The sequence below is a fragment of the Simochromis diagramma genome, unplaced genomic scaffold (assembly GCF_900408965.1).
Source record: "Simochromis diagramma unplaced genomic scaffold, fSimDia1.1 OVJJ01000216.1, whole genome shotgun sequence".
In the NCBI taxonomy this organism is placed as follows: Eukaryota; Metazoa; Chordata; class Actinopteri; order Cichliformes; family Cichlidae; genus Simochromis; species Simochromis diagramma.
Window position 1 is genome coordinate 15316145 of NW_024386883.1, and position 15092 is coordinate 15331236.

Consider the following 15092-nt stretch of genomic DNA (forward strand, 5'->3'; position numbering starts at 1 on the left):
TTGCACCAAAGTAACTGAGCATAAAACAGAAAAACATGAAGGAGATTTTCCTGGCCTGGCTTTTTATAGCAGAAACCCTTAAAAATATTCTGCAATACAACAAAAACTAAAGAAAACCATGAATCAACATATAAACATTACCAGATGCTGCTGAAGTGAAGCAGAGCAAAGTTACAGAGGTTTAATTAGAGACACAGCTAAGCGTTTTGCAATTTTGCGTAATTTTAAAATGTTTAAATTTCTTCAGTATTGAACAGCAGACATGAGATTTTCTTGTCGGAAGTCAGTTAAATTAAAAGAAAAAAAAAAACAGTGGCCGACAGCGCTGTACATAACGGTAGACTGGTGGGTAATAAGCAAGCAAATAATGCAGAAAACAGAGATTTTAGATGGGAAACTGTCTTGAAGTACACTGAGAGAGAGAGAGAGAGTTGTGCATGAAGTGTTATTTTATTGTGGTGGAAGCAAAACAGCAAGAGTAAGAGGGAATTCATGGCGATGTGATTATTATTATGTGAAGCTAAATGTGAAGCGTAGTTTGGATCTTCTTTTGCTGCTGGTTTGGTTGGATAGTGATGAAACCTGCAGCTTCAGAATCTAGCGCAAAAAAGACGTAAACACAAAGACCGGACCGCCGACGTACCAGAATCAGTGGGATGTCGGCTCTCAGCCCCGATGGCGTGTCCGTGTATGTGCCGTCAGGTGAGAAAGCCGACATCTCACTGATTCTGATGCGTTGGCGGGTCTGTGCTTTGTGTTAACCTCTTTGTGCAGAAGCCCTGTACCGTGTCTCATTTACTGTTTTAGCTGTTCGGCGGTTGTCAAAATTTAACCTGAGATTCTGGCGTTTCGGGCAAAACAACAGCTCGATAAAATGTGAACAGATTTGGTTGTTCAGACAGGGTAATGATTCCAAACACGTATTAAAACTGGTTTTAGAATGGATACAACTGGCTAACATTAAGCTTGCAGAATAACACTTCCAAGGCCCCAAACTATGCTAGGCCACATCTATGCTAGGAAACCAACAAAATTCAATAAATTCTATTTATTCCTCCAAGAAGAGGTCAAAGGTCAGATAGCCACCCAGAAACTTGGTGATGGCTACCATAAGTGTCTGGTCTATGCACAGGGACATTTAACCAAATATGTGGATGTATATGCATGTCTTTGAGTCTGTGTTCTTTTGATCATGTGTGGATTATAGAAAATCCAAAATAAATTTGAACTTGTGCACCCAATTTTATTTTAAGTCATTAAAGATGTATGCTGTTCAATCATTGCACCCTTGAAAAAAAGAACAGTTCAAGGAATTAATCAAAATCAAATCAAAAGCCCCAAATTATCAGGACCTTCATGTCCATGATGAGTGCATATTATCTTCTGACCACAACCATAGTAACACTAATCCAGTGTTTATCAGCATCAACTGTAATTATTAATATTTGTGTTTTTCTCCTGGTGTTGATATTTCTTTGTTTACATTTCTTCCTGCCAGCAGTCATTTTATTAGTTGATAAGTGTTCAAGGTCTAATAATGGTTCATGGCACTGTACTAATTATATGTGCATCTTGGCAAATCAATCAAAATAAAGCAGGATGTCACATTAACCTTGAGTGCAACAAGACTTATTGATCTGCATGATCGGCATTTGTCTTCTCCTGACTTCTACTTGTCTATAAGACCTTTCTACACATGCAGTACTGTTCTTAATTAATATCAAGAACATTATAAGAACAAAATATTTAGAAAATTAATGTTTTTTATGGTTTACTAATTTGAGGTACAACCACAGCTAGATTCAACATTAAAACAGTCTTTAACCTGCCAGTTCCCGAGCACACAGAGTCTGTGTAATAGCAATGTAAGAGTGCCAGTGTGCAGTCTTTTACTGCTCTTAGACTGGAACGTATAAAATGAATTGATCAGAGGTGTATGCCTCCAAGTTACGGATTAGCTAAATGCCATCCCATCTCAAGTCAATGATTCCCAGTGTGGGGATTGAGAGTCTCTTCGTGGGTACGCAGGGTTAAGCTGCACCATTAAGACTTTGGATATTTATTTCCAAACTTTTCTTAATGTGTGAAATATTAGATTAGCTTATTATGATTAGACACGTGACGTGAGACAATATAAGAACTTTGGCAACGATAAGTGTTTTCAGGAAACATTAGAGGAACTACTTTGTGACACTGTAACTGGGTAAATAATAAGGTGAGTTAATCAATAATAATTTAAAAATTCTGCCGTCAGACAAAATAAGAAAATATATTTTTATCACCAGTCAATAAACTCAGTTTCTAATCAGCCAGTATGATTTTTGCCTTAAATGCCTTACAGCGAGGCTCTGATTTCACAAGTTGTCAATAGTTCTGCTGGCAGAGGTATTGATTATGATGTGACACTGATAGAAAAGGACATATGCAAATTGCTGACCATGAAAAGTTCAGACATGAATAATTCTGTGCATCTGAAAAGCATATTGACTGTTTCTGAGGTTTTAATTAAATATAAAGAGTTGTCAGTTGTGTTGAGTCCAGTGCTAAGGGATAGCTACCTGTTTCTGACATTCTGACAGTAAAACTAATAAATATGATGAGTTATTTAAAAACAGTCGGTAAGATTAAAACCCTATTAGATATTGCTGATTTGTCTTAAAAGTCAGACTTTTAAAGTTGACCTTGTGTACTTTGTTGTTTTATTTTCTATCGTGTACATATGTTACAGTGGCGGAGGCTCAAGTTACACATATGTATAATGTATGTGTAAGTAATCTCTGTGAGTCAAAAAGGCTCAGTTTCAGACAGTTCTTTTCTACTCTTGGCTCTTTATGATGTCATTAAGAAGCCATATCGCTAATATGACTATTTCAGGCACATAGTTGATGCAAAGCTACTCTAGTAAACTCCAAAAATAAGAATGTCGATACGACAATAATAGATCACATTTAATAAGTAATTTGCTAAGGAAACATGCACTTCTAGCTGTGACTGATGTCACCTTTGGTTATTGTGTCTTTTATCAATAAGGGGCCATATCTACCTGAAAGTGGCATATATTATATTTTTACTTGTGCTGATGCTCAGAAATTTGAGCTCTGAGGCTTAGCGATACCACACATTTTGGGGCTGATACTGATATTTGACTGCTTTCACTGTGAATAATATTAATCTGAAGTGTGAATGCGTAACAGACAGAAGTGTGAGGTGGAAGCTCCGAACAGCTAGAAAACAAGATATTTTTAAATCGCTGGTGGAGACCAAAATGGAGCTAAAAAGAATGAAGCAAAGTATTTTATTCATTAGTATGGAAGAAATGTGGCTCCAAATAAATTATAACATTGTTTTGTGTTTGCTTAATGTGTAAATAAATGTGTAAGTGTTTTATTTTGTTCATTTTGTATCGATGTGTAGCCTAGTGATGTATGTTAAGTAAGCACTTAGTGATATGTGGAACGGTGTGCCATTTATTCAGTGTCTCAGTATTGATTATCCCTTCAATAGTTCTTAGTTTGCCTCCTCCCTCACTCACCGGTTCCCCTGCTTGCCCTGAGCTGATCAATGTATATGTGACTCCTTTAATGCATAGCAGTGATAATTAGGCCCAGGAGGATATCAGTGAATTGACAGATTAATCATTTTGACCCAGTGAAGCCTGGCTGTGCTCAAGGCAGCAGCGCACATCGACTTTGTTTCCACTGAGAGCTTTCGCTGCTAAGGTATTACCGTCTGCTGGATTCGGCTGTCAGTCTGCTGGGATGACTGTGAGTTGAAAACCAGATGAGCAGGAAGGAAATTTATTTTCAGAAATTACACAAGATGGTGCTTTTTCAGAAAGGATGCTGAAATGTGTGTGTGAAAGTCAATGACAGAAGAGGAGGGTGGTGTGATGACAGGATGCAGATCTGTACTTCATTGCCATCTGCGTTGTGTCCTCCAGGGCTGCAGCATGTTCACTTCAGTGAAGGCCTTCGAGGGGCAGCAGTACTCCACCCTGAAGAGGCAGTGCTTGCAGAGTGGCCTGCTCTTCGAGGACCCCCGCTTCCCCGCCACAGACGACTCGCTCTTTTACCAGGGTAACAGGATCGGACGTGTCGTCTGGAAGAGGCCTCGGGTAGGTCGGCTTGTTTCAGCAAAACAAAAACTGATAAATCTGATTAAAAGTGCAGCATTAAAGGTTTACTGCTGCTGATGAATATAAATATACAGGTATTAATTTTACAGTTCACCAAACTGCTAATGAAATGTGTTTTAGCATTTTTTAATCCATTTATTTATTTTTGTATGAGGAAAAGTATCTACAGGTAAGCACTGAACCAAACAAGAGTGTTGATATCTGTGCTGTACTGGATGAAATCACTGGATTGTAGGGGCGTGTCCAGAGAGAGGGGGGGCGAACAGAGGGGCACTGCCCCTTGGATAAGATGATCTAAAAATATGTTACACTATATTTTTATAGCTGAAGTTACCCATCGGTTAATAAGAAACTAAAATAATCTCAGCTGAAAATCAAAAGTGATGTAATAATTATCTAAAGATTAAATAATATAGTCTGTAATGCATATTATTCTTAGTAATTACTACTTTTACTTTCGGTACTTATATTTTGATAAAAACAAACCTCATGGATTGGTTACTGATTGGCTAATAATATAATTACCATAAAGAATGACATAAAAACTTGGTTTCGAGTAACACATTTGGTGCTTTTTAGGTATTGTTTAGTTTTAAAACTGCTAAGGCGTAAAGTGTCTGTGTCCAGATATGAATTGTCAATAAATAATAAAACTGTACAATCATTCCACCATGGAAAAAGAACAGTTCAAACAAATCATTAAAAGCCTCAAATTACCAAGACATTTGTCTTGGTGAAAAAATGTACATTTCTGACCACGATGGTAGATATTATTAAGTTTCGTTAGAAGAAAAAAGACAGACTCAAGCTGGTTTAGGTAGAATACAAACTCTGCGATATCTGAGAAGATTCAAATATGATAATGGTACCGAACACTCCTAACCACCACTTTAACTTTTTTACAGTTAACTCTTTCATTCCTTTAAGGCACACTAAATACAACAAACATTTCTGGACTCAACCAATCAGCATTTGTGGCCAGTGTTTCCAATTCTACCAGTAAGAAGCCTCAATAAGCTTCAGCTTCACTGAAATTCGACCTCTTTTTTTGCCTGTATTATTTAAATGCCTGTAGAAAAGCAGCTCCAGTAATTCTAACATGTATGTTCGCACAGAAGCAGTAACAAGCTGTTATTCTTGGTCCAAGATCAGTTCACCCACTGAAAGACATGTGGGAGTAATGTGCGTTTGAATCTCTGGAAATTATTTGTGCTAAGATGTTGCTAACTAACTGTTGTTGTTGGTGCTTGGTAGTAGTAACTGTATTTGTCACTGTATTTCCATGGGGTCGACCCAGATTTTCATGAAATGAGGATGAACTGTCTAAGTGTGAATGCAACTAAATACATGTAAATATTGAATGATTGCAGTAGATAAATACAAGTGTTTGAGTTACTTTGCGCATTGGATATTATATAGCTAGCTACCATTACTAAATATTAACTCCATATTAACTCTTTCTTATTTTTTATTATTGATATATTTTCATTCAATTACTATTTCTATAAATATTATGCTACATGTAGTTTCAGTAAATCTATGTGTTAACCCACAGTTACAAGCTCTATTTGCTAACTCTTAATGCGGTAGAATTATTGAATTTTTTATCATTTTCCACACTTACATTTTAAATGTAAGTTTAAATTATTCTACTTTCTAATTCTAATTATACGCAGTTCATTGTAGTTCAAAATATTATGGTATTAATAAAATGAGATTTCTGTTAACCTCACATGATGTGTAACATCTAAATAAGTATAAATTATTGACTTGTATAAAAAGACGTGTATATATATATGTTTCTGTAATGGTTAGCCCACCAAATAGCAGATTTTTGATGATCAAATTTAATCATTGATTTTATTGCCTTGTTATCGGTCCGCTCTCAGCCCTTGGTAGTTTTTTTCATTTCACGTGTAACTCCTTCCTGATGTTAACTTGGTATCGCTACATCTATCACTATAGCCATCTTCCTCTGCTTATCTACAACTACTATGTCCGGTTGGTTGACTTCACTTTGACTGAGCTAAAATCCTTCTAGATACAAGACATTCTCAACCACCCTATCCCATTTTGACCTCAGGACTTTCAGGCCACACTCAGCACAGATGTTCCTGTATACCATGTAAGCCACTTGATTATGCCGCTCCATGTATGCCCTGCTAGCTAGCATCTTTCACCCTGCTGGTACGTGCTGGATTGTTTCACGGGGATCTTTGAACAGTCTGCACCTGAGGTTTTGCCTGGATCTTGTACTTAGAGCTTGTTACTGTGCTGCCATGATTAGTGCCTCTGTGCTGTCTTTAAGTCCAGCTTTATCCAGTCATTGGCGGATTTCTCGACGTCAGCTACTTCTTCTATTTGTCAGTGGTACATGCCTTGCAGGGACCTGTTCTTCCTTGATGGTTCCTGTTCTTACTCCTCTTTTTTCTCAGGTTTCTGCTGCCTGAGGTATTCACTAAGCACACTATCAGCCATGGCTGCTTTCCTAATGTACTCATAGATCGTTGTTGTTTTATCCTGGATAGTGGTTCTGATACTCACTAGACCTTCCTTCCTCTTAACATACAGTTTCAGGGCCCTGGACTTGAGGTGAAACCCTCCATGCATGGAAAGGAGCTTCCTTAACTTCATTAATGGACATTTGTGGTTTGATTTCTTTGTGCAGTTTATATATACATATCAGGGAAGTAAACGTGTGAAACTGAACATACTGCACGTTGGGGTTGCACTGAAGTCACTGACAGTTCAGCAGTGTCACAGATTTTTGGGAAGATGCTGTGTTTCAGTGTGTGTGTGTGGAGCGCTCTGAAAAGACGGGGAGAAGCTTAACCGAATGGCGCCGAGGGTGTGTAGAGATCTCTTGTAGAGATTTGCGAGCAATGCATGGGTCTGTGCCGGCGATGTTTTGTGCTATTTCATGACACACTGGAGGGCCTTTTTGTGAGCTTTGGTGTTGCTACTGTACCAGGTTGTCACACAGATCGCTTTATTGTGCATCTGTAAATGCTGACAAGCAGTTTTAGGCGAAGTTGGCTCTCCTTAATCTCGTTAAGAAATGAAAGCACTGTTGTGCCTTACCCATGACTGCTGAGGTATTGTCATTCCAGGCAAGATGAAACCTAAAGCTGAAGACTCCATGAGCTCTGTGTGTGGGGTTTTTTTGCAACCCTACATCTATATCTCTTTGGTCTTTGTGATGTTTATGACCAAGTTATTATTGATTCATGATGATGTCCCTGTATGCATGCCTATTGTTAGCAGTTATAAGTGCGATGACTGTCGTATCGTCTGCAAACTTGTTGCAAATACAACAAGAGCTAAAATTTGGGGTCTGAGCATCCAATTTGGTAAATCTACAAAATGCAATCTGAATTCAATTCTTATACAAGAAACTTTACCCACAACTTCACAGTTTATATGTTCAGAATAATTTACTCCTCAGCATACATGCGTGTAAATAACAACCTATTCCCTGGACAGTCAGCGAGGCACAGCCGATGCCCTGCAGCAATATTTTATTCTGGACATAAATAGTGAGCAGTGTTTGCACCTGTAAAAACACTCGCATTGGGGAGTTATCAGTGCCAAAGGTGCTTGCAGAACAAGAGTTTTGTGACATAGAGAAAGACTAAACATTTATAATTCAACACTAACATCAGTTGTAATCAGTCATTGCTCTACTGCACTCTCTAGTCTCCTGTATAAGCTGGCACCGCGCGTGTCTTTCGGTGGTGGATGATATCAGATGTAGGGCCTCAGGATTTACTGAGCCGAGTCCCCTGCCGCTGTTATCCTCCTCTCACAGCACGTCGTGGTTCTGGATGCTGTAACCTCCTTCTGCCTGTGTACCGCTGCAGCATGCAGCCAGCGTGCATTGCCATGGAAACTGGGTCACACAGATTATATGTTTTGGTCTGTGCTGATGTCAGTCATGCAGACGGAAAACTGGAGGAAGTCAAAGGGAGAGAAAGCAGGAGGAGCATCCTTTTCATTTTTGCCAGCACACGATTTGTGTCGTCACTGACAGCGGTTTATGTGAGAAGGTTAGGAACCCGGAGCAGGACATTTTTAGCCCAGCTATTTTTAAAGGTTTTATTGAAGCTCAAAAAAAGCAAAAATAATGTGCTTTAATGATTTTTATTGGGGATTTTCTTAATTTTGCTCAAGAATCTGTAAAAGCACCTCCCTGTACACCAATCATCCTTTAATATTAAACATTAAAAACAGTGACAGATGAAGTGAATAACACTGATCATCTTTTTTAGAAGTCCTAAACTAACCTTTCCACAATGCCTGCTGTTTGAGTACGAGATAACATGAGCATGATAGGTCCCCCCTTTACCTGCCAGTGGGTGGTGCTTGCATAGAGCCAGACTTGAATTAATGAGTGCAGCGGCATTCAAAAGAGTTGGGACTTCACCACCAACTTTGCAGATCAATATCTCCCATAGCATTACCAGTGATTGTTGCTGTGGTTTTTCTTGGTGCAATCTGTCCTTTTTTAAAAAAGAAAAAAAGTAAAGGATGTAGCTGACCCAAAAATCTACAAGACAAAGCAGAGCTCTGTTTTAACTTGTTAATACAAAAGCTGATTCTGTTCTCTCTGCAAGCTCTTAGTGCAGCATTTCGTTCAAGGGAGAGTGCACGATAATGAAGTTAAACATCAAATTACTTAGGAGCAGAGTGGCTGTGAGAGAATGAAATGTTCAGAGCAATCAAAATGTATGAGGTTCCAGACAAAAGCTCATTTAAAATACTGTATGCACACTCATTGTACTGAGCTTTTCTGCAAACTCAAGTTTACATTTAGGTCAAAGACGCTGTTTAGGATTAGAATGTTTTTAGCGTTATTTATAATTGATCATCTCCTGATTCTGCTCTGATTCTGTCTTTTTGACCCAGCTCTGCATCGAGTAACCTTTTCTCTTATATGCAATAGGTTCAGCATATCCTTAACAACTCACTTCAGTATGGCTTCTCTGACTCATTGATCCATATCGGACTCCTTTCACAATGTTTGACTGCCTCTCCTAGAGTAAACGTGGATGCATTGACATCTGAGATCAACAGTGGACTGACTGGCTTCCACAGATAGGGAAAAACTCCTGTGTAGATCCAAATCTGTTCCAAACAGTAGCAGAAATACGCCGGCTGGCCACAGCTGTTACGAGGTACAGTTCACATTTAGTGTTTTTGATTTCTCTTGGGGGACTAAAACATGTTTGTCCTACAGCGCCCACTGTAGCTAGGAATTAGGATGGGCACGCAAGCAGAACTCACTTGACTACAATTCACAATATACTGACATCTAGCAGTAAGCTTTTTTTCACATAGGATATTTTATTTAAACTCTTCATTTAAAGTTTGAATTTGTGGGCATTCCCTTCTCGAGTCTTCATGTAAGGTTAGAATGTATAGGAGTATTTTAATGGTCTTCTAATTCTTACAGGTTATTCTGGTCCTTGAAAATGAAAAGATCCCTGGGGCCTATTTTCCTGACCTCTAAAGTAATAACTTTCAGCCAATTTATCTTTCTATAATGAGGAAAGCTGCTGTTAGCAGGCATTGTACCTAACTGTTTGGGTTGGTAGTTTGTTATCATCAGAGGATTGTGGGGGGCGGGTCAGAGGATTGTGGGGGGCGGGTCGGCATTTGGATGTAAGCAGTTCTAGGTGAGAGTCCTTGATACCGGCTTAAGTTAGTCTCTGCATAGCCTAACCTAGGGTAATAATCGTAGCATCAGAAACGCTGACCTCGGTCCTGACTTCCTGTACAGGGGTAACTGGGATCCATTGCTATTTCTCATCCTTGAACATCAATAACTGCTAATAATTCAAACTTCATACACGAGTTTGTGCTTTCAGCTGGTCCAAACTGCCAAAGCAGGTGGTGATGGACGCAGCCGTTACTGTTACAAGTGGTGACAGTTTAGTAGTGCCAAGGAATGCAGGTAGGGAAGAAGAATGTGAACTGGCCAAACTGTGTGTAAATAATCCAAGCTTTCATTTTTTTTCTAAAATGTTGGGTTACTTTGGATTCTCACTGCTGGATTGCACTTTTTATTCTCTGGGTTTTTGCACTCGTGGCTCATGTCTCCTTTACCAGCTGATGAATGGTGCTGAGGAGGGCTATGAAGCCGGTTGAAAGGTTCTCAATGGCAGGGTAAATGATTAGGCTGTGCTCAGCCACAATATTCACATTACTTCAGAGACTGCAGGGCTGGGCACTGATCAATACTCTATTACTTTTCCACCTGAGCCAATCCCTGGATGGCAGGCCACCACAGGGAGCCCTCGCCGCTGCTCAGACTCCACCAATCAATGTTGTTGCGGACAGGGAGAAGAAACGAGATTAGATATCTTAACTCAGACACAGTTTCACAGAACAACATCAAAACATTGCCTCACAAAGTTCTGCCGACTTGCACGTACAGAGAGATTTCAGACAGGAAGCTCTGGTGCTGGTCAGTGTAAGGTGAGAGGATCCTGCTGGTAGAGACTGCAGGCCTCTGGGGAGCACTGCAGTGGCCTCTGCTTCAGATTAAAAGTTTGCTTTTGCAGCATACAGCTTTGCAGAGTCAGCAAATGACTGACCTTATTGTGTCCTGTGTGTGTGCACACGCTTGCAAGCTTTAGCTTCACACACTTGTGTGTATCTGTATGCTGTGATCTGCCTTTATATACATGCACATGAGCCGTGAAGGCTGATAATAGCACTAATCTTTATGATTAAAGTCAAATGGTGTGCTTGAGGCCGTCCCAGCCCACATTGGATGGGCTATTAGAGGGCTGATTCAGTCATACTTAAAATCACCCCTAGGGCACACGCTTTAAGTCTCTGTTCAGCTGCCATGTTTAGACTGTAAAACAGTATGCAGACTACCGGGATTTGCCTCAGGTTTAGAGTCTCTTCTTGGTGGCTGGGTATGTGTATCACCAAAAGACCTGCATGTAAATATTTTAACTTCCAAATGAGCTGCAGAACTCCAGACGTCCTATGACATTAACATCAGCACAGAAACTGTGTGCCGGGAGCGTCATGGCATGGGTTTCCTGTAGGTGTAATGTGTAGGTGGTCCACATAGTGTGGCTCACAGAAAAGTCTACATATTCAAAAAAATCATACCTTGTGACTATAAACAAGATCAATAGAACTTAACCTGGTAATATATTAAATATTAATCTATTACAGGGATAATCAATTAGAATTTAAGAAGGTCCAGAGAAAATTTTCTCAAACAAAGGTCCAAAACATCACAAAGTTCCACACTTACTGTAATTCAATATCGGATAAACATGATCTTCAGGCATTCGGGTGGCACTGCATTAAAAACAGGCATGATTCTGTCGTGGAAATCATTGCATGAAATGAGGAACACTTCCACTGTCTGTGAACACAGTTCACCATGCTGTCCACAAATGCAGGTTAAAGCTCTATCATGCGAAGAAGAAGCCAGATGTGAACATGATCTAGAAACACCACCATCTTCTCTGGGCTCACTTAAAATGGACTGAAGCAAAGTGGAAAACTAAATACGGTCAAGGAAAACTAACAATGATTAAAGTCAGGTCTGGCGAGCAGATGCACACAAGTTGCTGTGAACTAAAAAGCATCAGTCACATCTTTCCTAAATGTGGATTCTGCAGAATTGGTAACGCAGGTGTAAAACGAGTTTTCTAAATTTTGCCTATCTAAAAGCTCAACCTGCACCATGCTCTCTCCCTCCTGGCCCCTCTTTTACTTTTCTAACCCTAGTTGAGTGCTGCCAGTGTGTAAAGATAAAGAGCTGCTAAGTGGTCCCATGCTTGCTGCTGCCTGTTGAGTAATGGCCGAGGTGCTCATCGACCCTCTGGTCCCATAAAGCAGAGAGCAGAGAACAGACAGGCTTCACACCCAGAACACTGCAAGCACAGCTCTGCAGTAAAAATGAAGCTGGCTCATATTTTGTATCAGGTTAAATTAAAGCTTGGAGTTAGTGCATTAGATGATTTTATACAAAACAAACTCTTCTTTGAATTTCCATGAAACACCTGTTTCTGTTTTATTCTGTCTTAGGTTTTTTGTTATTGTGCTCCATTATTTTATTTCTTCTATTTACTTGAGCTTGTTTCCTTGTGTAATCATTTTTTAACTGTTTTGTTTTGCCATATTATATAGAACGCCAGGTTAGAATCAGAAAATGTTTAGAATAACATGAAGTAAGAGAAAATTGTAAAATCTATGGTGCATAGTATCATTAAAAGATAAAGAGAGTCCCACTTAAATTAGGCTGATAAGCCAAAAGCCTGCATTCAACAGCTCAGTGCTGCACTGATATTACCATTTCTTTGCCAGCTGGTTATCATATTGTTACAAAAATGTTACTCTGCTATTACTAATGTATTTGTTTCCATATCGTCATCTTCAGGCATTGTCCTGATAATTAAGTAGTAATAGCTTCTTATTTCCATATTATTACCCCACTATCACTACATTATTATTGAGCTGCAATAGAAAGAGTGTCAGGGAACTTAGTTTGCTGCTGTAAAAGTTACAACTACCATGCAAAGAAAAAACATGGATCAGCAGGATTCAGGAGGGCCTCCATCTTCTTGTGAAAATTGATGGAATTAAAATCCCAGTAAAAAAATAAAACAAAACAACACCGTTTGATCCACAGTCTCCCTGGACAGTCTCTGATTGTCAGCAGCTTCATTTTTCAACATGAAAATAATCTTAAACACTGTTGAAGAAGTGTGAGATCATGTTTACAGAGAACAGAACAAAAGGCGGCCAGCATCCAAAGATCTTTGAATGCCCTTCAGGAACCCTGGAGAACTATTCCTGAAGACTACTTAACGAAATTCTTGTCTTAAATCTTGTCTTAAAGAGTTCAAACTGTGCTGAAGAATAAAGGTGGTCATACTACACATTAACTCTCAAGCTTGCTAGAATTTGACACTGTTGTTGCCTTATATAAAGTGTTTCCCATGTGTTGGCACCCATTTCAGTAAATTCCCAAACGCTTACAGAGAGTCTTTAAAAGCAGAGGTGAGGCAACACTGTGGTAAACATGCCCATCTCATGTTGCTGTCATCATCAGGTAGAGCTGGTGTTCTAGTACTTGAAAGCTCAGTGGTTTCAGCCCCAACTCCTCTTGTCCACATGTCAAAGTGTCCTTGGATAACATACTGAACTCCAAACTGTGTGAGCGTTGAGTGAGAGTGGAAAAGCTCCATAAATGCCACTCAATTCACCATTTACACAGCGACCCAGATTTGTTGGAAACGGGATTGCATTTGATTTTTAAAAGGTGCAGATAACCTTGTGTAGCCAGCGTGTATGGACGAGAGTAAAAGTGTCCACTGCCAGCACACAGCCTCTTGTAATCGCCCCACAGAAGATGTGGCTGTGCGTGCCGATAGATGTGCAGAGTCCAGTTTACATGCAGGAGAAAAAGCGTGAGCAGCTCATTGAACGTGTTGTTAGCGGTAATAGGCTGTCTGTACACACTGTGCCAGAAAATGGACTTCGACACAGCAGCCGCAGCAAATGTGATTTCACAAATGCACACAGCCCACCCATCACCCCCCCCACTCCCGACTCCTGGGTAGAAGATCATGACTGTGAAACATGGATGCATAAGGACAGATGGTTTCTTTCTGATTCATAAACTCAATAACCTATTTATGCACCTCTGTGCCTTGTACTGTGGGCTGTACACACAGTTTATTAACCAGAAACCTTATTTCAGAGGCGTTTCACCCTCAAAACAATAACTTGCTTTTTTTTTCCCCCATTAAATTTTTTTTTTAAACACATATAAATAATAGTATGAGTTCCTGCAAGGGTTTTACTCATGTACTGGCTGTGCAGCGTGTTTCATAAGTGTTTTTGTCTTTCTCTGGGAGTGTAGGAGCTGTGTGAGGACCCTCACCTGTTTGTAGATGGCATCAGTGCACACGATCTGCATCAGGGACAGCTGGGTAACTGCTGGTTTGTCGCAGCGTGTTCCAGCCTGGCCTCCCGAGAGTCTTTGTGGCAAAAGGTAAGAACATGTTTTTTCCTCTGCCTTTTTTCCTGATTACAAGGTTGGATTAATCTTGTATTAAACCCTGAAAACATAAACCCACCGATGAAACACTTCTGGTTTGCATTGTGTCTGTTGTTACTGTAAATCTGCACTTAAATGATTTTAAACAAAGTGTGGGTGGGGGTATTTTTAAACTCCAGACCAAGCTTGTTATTAGCTATGGGTGGTATACATTTAGGATCTTTTTAAGATTATGGAAATGTAACTTTGAAATCGTTGCTTCAACCACTCAGTCATCTTCAAAGCAAGTTTGGTGGATCAAGACGGCGATAAACAGCAATAAGATGGAGTCGGTCTGCTATCGGTTTGTGATAGTTGAATTTGAGTTCCTTAATGCAAAGAGACGAGTCGCAGACAAATTGTTCTGACTCAAACTGATTGCAGTGTGTTTGCAAACTGTTTACAGTCAGTCCAAGTTGAGCCACGATTGATTTTCATCCATGTCTTTTTGGATCTTGAATGTAGCAAGAAACCCACCTAGCTAGCTAGTATTACCCAGCATGCTTTTCAGATTTGTGATTTTATAAATGTTTAGTGTTACAAATTGTAATTTTTCAAGTTCCAATTCCCCACGCATTTCTCCACCTCTTATAAAAATATCGAACTATTCCTTTAAACCAGAATAAACTAATGACTGCAGCTGCTTCCCAGTTGAAAGCTGCTGTACTCTTTTGCTCCCTCTAATGGCTGAGTGTCCATTTTTGTCAGATAACTTCTCACTGAACAGTTGCCAGCATTACCAAACAAACCACACACAACCCTTTGGTTGAGGATCGGCCAGGTAATGGAGGCATAGTTGAAGAGAGAAAGTCCCTGTGCAAAAGTGTGCACAGTACATTGGAAAAAAGGGATGCATCATATGCTCGACTGTGTTTAAGCATC

At 39.7% G+C, this 15092-nt stretch overlaps 1 protein-coding gene across 1 annotated transcript in view; it reads left to right on the forward strand.

The window, feature by feature from the left end:
* Positions 1-15092, forward strand: part of capn5b (calpain 5b) — a 55927-nt gene that overhangs the window by 10064 nt on the left and 30771 nt on the right. Inside the window, exons 4-5 of the mRNA XM_040032461.1 lie at positions 3941-4114; positions 14034-14165. Coding sequence (XP_039888395.1) covers positions 3950-4114; positions 14034-14165 — 297 coding nt within the window. The 5' untranslated portion in view covers positions 3941-3949. The remainder of the gene's footprint in view (positions 1-3940; positions 4115-14033; positions 14166-15092) is intronic.